Below are 5,187 nucleotides of genomic sequence, written 5' to 3'. Positions count from 1 at the left end.
TGTTCGAAGGTTTATTGATTTTTCTTTTTTTTTTCTCTTCTTTCTGGAATAATTGACTTCTCTTCTTTAGGAACTTGTCCCTCTTTTTTCTGAAAGGATTGAATTTCTTTTTTTTTTTTTTTTGGATTGATTGAATTGCTTTTCTTTTTTGAATCGACCGAACTCAGTTTAACCGAGCTGCCTACGTACCCCAGTGTAGGGATCAGGTCTCGCGTAGTTCGGGGCGAATGCCCCTAGTTTGATGGGTTTTCAAGAAAATTTCATTTAGGCTCGAAGGGTTTGCAAACCAGTATTCTTTTGACGTTGGGTTCTGATTTTGGGATTTATTCGGCCAAAGGAGGCCTTCCGATGTTCAGATTGGGAGTCGATCTAGTTTACTAGAGTCCCTCTGGTACTGATTATTTATTTTTTTATTTTCTTTTTCTTTTTTTTACGGAGTTTGACGGCATTTCCAGGTAAGAGATAATAAATCTTCTTCTTTCAAGATTCTAATACGTGCCTTCGACTTTCATAGAGCGAAACTTGTTCTTCGACATCCTCCATCTATGGATTTGTAACTCTTGATATCTGATGATCACTTTTCAATGCTTGCTCTTGAACTTCTTATCTCGAATTTGATGGCTTCATGTTATGAATTTGAGAACCAAGGTCATTGATTGGAAATATGAAAGTTGTTTCCACTCCATGCCCCTTGCATAGCATATGATATTCACTTCATTCTTTCTTGAACCTTCTATCTGGGTCTTTCTCTTGGCATTAATGGTAACACTTACCGGACCATCTTTTTATCCTCAAAATGGGTTTACCAATTCTTCACAATTTTCAGAGGGTAATGTATTTTCAATCGGCATTTACTGGATCAAGGTTTCAGTGCCAGTGTTTACCACTTTAATTTCATCTTTGAAAGGCTGAGATTGGCGCTCCTCCTCTTGTTCAAGTAATTGTTGTGACTCAAGTGGAGTTTCGCCAATTTTGTCTTCATTTGAGGAGGGAGTCTTACTTTAAGATCAGAAGCATACTTAAGAAACAGACACAAGTGAACTATTGAAACTTGAAATTTTATTTAAAGGAAAGGCTATTACATCTGACGACCTATCCTGAACATGCTCAGGATTCACAACTCTGAATAAAGAGAAAAGCAAACGATAACTTGCCTGGACTAGGCATTAACCTTGAACTGTAAAACCGGACTCAACAATTGTACTGACCATGGTGACTGACTCAACATAAAATAGTAAATGACTAAAACTTTAACTGCTGCAACTGTCTAGCTTTGGAGGCTCGGCGAAAGCTGGCTCATAAATGGTATTTTCAACTTCTGATTCGTTTCATTGCAACCGGACCTGTGCCCCTTTGAGCCTTCAGTTATTTAAGCATTGCGAACGGCTGGCGGCAGTACTGAATGATTCGGTAATGGGTTATTGGTAGCAACGGGACTTGGCTCAAACACAAGGCTTTTATTGTCGAGCAACCTCTGGATTCTGAATTTTAGGGCAATGCAATTATCAGTGAGATGGCCAGAATTTCTATGGTATTCGCAGTGTTGATCTGTTCGCCAATTTGCTGGTAAAGGATTAGGAAGAGCCCTAATGTCGGGTAGGATTATGCGACCTGAGGCTAGACACTCCTTGAGTATCACAGATGGTGGAAGAGGGAGAGGGGTAAATTCTGTCTGGGCCTGTGGCCGAGGTGCGACAGCAGGTTGGGTATAATCCATCACCATGGGGTTCTGAGGTTTTGAAGGCTGAGGCTTGGAGCGGGAAAGGTTATTAATTTCAGCTGATGGAGGCTTCCTGAATTCTTTGGTATTCGGGTTACTTCGGTTGAACACACCTTGAGCCATAGCCTCCTCTATTTGGGTGCCTGCCACGATAAAGTGTTTGAAGTCCGGATAATACTGCAACGACATGTGATACTGGAGCTGGGGGGAAATATTTTTCATGATTATTTGGACCTGCTCTTCCTCAGAAGGGCGCTCCATCATCTGAGCTGCTATTCTCCTCCATCTTTTCACAAAGGTCAGAAAGGATTCCCTCAAGTCTTGCTTTGTCCTTTCCAAATCCTTTCTGGTGATTTCTGTCCCGTCATCATATTTGAATTGCCTGATGAACTGCTCGCCGATATCCTTCCATGTCCTGTAACGAGTCTTGTCCAAGACCATGAACCACCTCCTGGCAACCTTGGTTAGGGAAACCGGGAACAATTGAGCCATTTGCTCAGAAGATAAGCCTTGAGGCTGACACATGATGGTGAACATTTGCAAATGTGTGATTGGACAACCCACACCATCATATTTATCAAAGTCCGGCATTTGAAAATTGGCTGGGAGACGGATTTCGGGAAACAGTGTGAGGTCACTTGGATTGAAACCCCCCTGGTCCTGAAACTGAATGTCCTGAACCTTCCTGGTAAGACTTTCTAATTTCTCCATAACTACTTTATCAACCATGGACTGAGAAGGCCTGCTGCGATCTTCGCTGTACTGCTCTTTTTCAAAATCTTCTTCAGTTTTGTCAGGGATAGGAATGAACACTGGCTGGGCAGGTGCGGCTGAAGTAACTGTATGGTGCATGGACCCTTTATCTTTGGACAACGATGGCCCCAACTTTTCAGAAAGCTGGGTCTTGATAACTTGGTTCTCTTCTTTGAGTTCTTGAAGCTGCCGGAGAATCAAGGTGAGAGTATCGGTAATAGCAGCGGGTGGAAGACTACTGTTCTGGTTTTCTGCCATTGGGGAGGATGAGGATGGGAAAGAAGGAGATGCTGGGGTCCTCAGAGAAGGTGGCGGGGAGACAGATTTCCTCTGCAATCGAGAAGAGATCCGAACCCAAGGAATAGTAGGGTTAGCTATGGTGTTTAGTGCCCTGTCATGGAAATAATGAACACGAGGTATATGAGCTTGGCATTCATGGAGTGTTTCTTCTCAATGACTGAAAAATATTACACATTTAAGCAAGTAATTGGGACAATAGAATGAATCCAAATGATGAGGGGAATGCCCTTAGTTCAAGGATTATGAGAGTAAACTCTGAAGGATTTAGCAGAAATATTCTTGAAAAAGGTAGCCCCTAGAGGAGGAAGAGATCAAGGGTACAGGCAAGATTGGATCATCAAGATTGCACAATCAAATGATTGAGACACAATTTCCGCCAATGAAGACACAATCGAATCCCACAAGAGACGAATGATAGACACATGATCAAAATGTGAGATTGCATAGGATTACTTTCAACGGGTAGATCAAGAATAACTAATCCTATGAGATCTTTGGAAATGATGGGATTTATATCCTAACCCCAAAGGAAAAGTTTTTAGTCTTCGCACATTTTAACAGTGTTACCTGAAGGCATCAACCCTAATCCTAATCTAGCGGAGTGGAGAGAGGATCTCGACTCATGACTTTGTTTGTGTACCTAGGACCGATCGTAGCCATTGGAAGATGGACTACGGCCTAATCTAGACACAAATGGGTAAGATATCCTAAACTAGGCTCACACATGTGGTGCACATGTGTTCGTATACTGCATGCATGTGTGGGTTAATCTAGGGGTAAGGCCAAGAGTCCCCTTAGCGCGAATCCATGTTCGATATACTGTACCAGTGTCCGGCGTATCAGTACGTGAACAAGAGATCCGTTTACGCACCATAAAGGTACTAGGCTAAGGGTGGAATGCTTCTCTAGCACAGAGGCACCAGGTGATGAAATCCCAGTCAACCATGCTAGATAACACTCCGGGTTCCTAAAATAGGACGTGTGTGCATGTGAAATGCAAGGGTTTAGATGCAAGTGATGTAAGTGTGTGCAATAAGTTCGCGCAATCTATGATGCCTTCAGGTTTTGTTAAATTAAGTTCGAGTAAAATGTGATGAGAAAATAAAACGAGACAAACTAATCTAACAAGTATAGAGTTTTTATGAGCCAGTTTAAATTAAATTCAAATGAATTATCTTTTGAAATTTTAATGAAGTTAGGTGGTCCCCAGCAGAGTCGCCAAACTGTGGGACACGATCCCGCGAGAGGGGTGGGGCGCGAGCCGCCGCGCTCTCTCTTGGTCTCTCGTACCCACGCGATTGGCGTGTGCATTTTTAATTGTTGATTTTAATTCGTCTTTCCTGTGGACTTGGGATCACTAGGGCAATCCGAATTCCACACGAAAGAGACTGACAGAGTCGCCACCTAGATGTGGGATCTAGGACCCGAATTAACCAGAAATCTAGACTCGCTACCTGGTTACGAGAATGGAAGGTATGGGGAGTTATCCGCCACATGCACCATTCCTGCCCGATAATCGGTCTTCGATTCCAAAAGCTAACTCTTTTAAATTTATTTTAAATGGCTCATTCAACTCTATGTTAATGTGCGAACTACGTGACATGCATCCTATGATCTAATTTCAATGTGAATCCTAAATGTGTATCTTGATTTATTAATTTGTCTGGATTCATTCTAAATGAAAGTTCTCCTAGAATTCTAATTTCAAGGAAAGCCCTAAATGATTTGATTAAGCATTTACAAGAAAATTAATATCCAAAACACCACAATTTGTTGTGGTGCCGACTCGCGGGTGGTATGCCATCAGACATCCAAGCTGCCTACGTACCCAAGCCTCATTGGGATCAGAGTCGACGTAGTTCGGTGCACCTAAGCTAAGCTACATATGCCTAACTCAACTAGGACACCGACTTAGACGGATTTGACTGTTTCAACAGTTTTAAGAGGAATTATTTAATTCAAGTTGAGGATTTTATTATCTTAGGATTTCATCTAAGATACTATATGATTCTTATCTAAATGCAAATTGTTCCTTAGACTAATGCAGGTTTGCCTACATCCTAGGTTACTAGGCTCGTCTTAAGGAAAGATTGGGTGACTAGTGTGACTAGACCTATGGCACGGTTGTTATACATAACAAGCGTCCGTGATGAGGCTGGACTCCTAACTCTAGGACTCCCTAAAACTTAGGACACGACACAACACTAGTGTTCCTAAATTGGGTTCTAATGGTTCTTAGATTGGAAACCATAATCCAATGGTTCCGGAAGACTCGAGACAAATCAATTCAAATTCTTGAAGTTAATTAATTTCAGATTTCATGGATTTTCGATTTATGGACACTTGAGGATTACCAATGGTTCTAGGGTTCACCAATTTCGGCCCAGAATAGCATCCAAGGAAGGGAATCGTGC

General features: G+C 42.0%; 1 protein-coding gene across 1 annotated transcript in view; it reads right to left on the bottom strand.

Moving 5' to 3' along the window:
• Positions 1–1,042: 1,042 nt before the first annotated feature.
• The window catches only part of LOC143865976 (uncharacterized), a 5,428-nt gene continuing 1,283 nt past the window's right edge, over positions 1,043–5,187 (bottom strand). The window contains exon 2 of the mRNA XM_077375948.1: positions 1,043–2,864. Coding sequence (XP_077232063.1) covers positions 1,370–2,731 — 1,362 coding nt within the window. The 5' untranslated portion in view covers positions 2,732–2,864 and the 3' untranslated portion in view covers positions 1,043–1,369. The remainder of the gene's footprint in view (positions 2,865–5,187) is intronic.

The sequence above is a fragment of the Tasmannia lanceolata genome, unplaced genomic scaffold (genome assembly GCF_043159265.1).
Source record: "Tasmannia lanceolata isolate RefF3 unplaced genomic scaffold, GAP_Taslan_0.1 ptg000119l, whole genome shotgun sequence".
NCBI classification, from domain to species: domain Eukaryota; kingdom Viridiplantae; phylum Streptophyta; class Magnoliopsida; order Canellales; family Winteraceae; genus Tasmannia; species Tasmannia lanceolata.
Note: the sequence above shows the minus strand (reverse complement) of the source record. Positions and strands in the feature narration are given on the sequence as shown.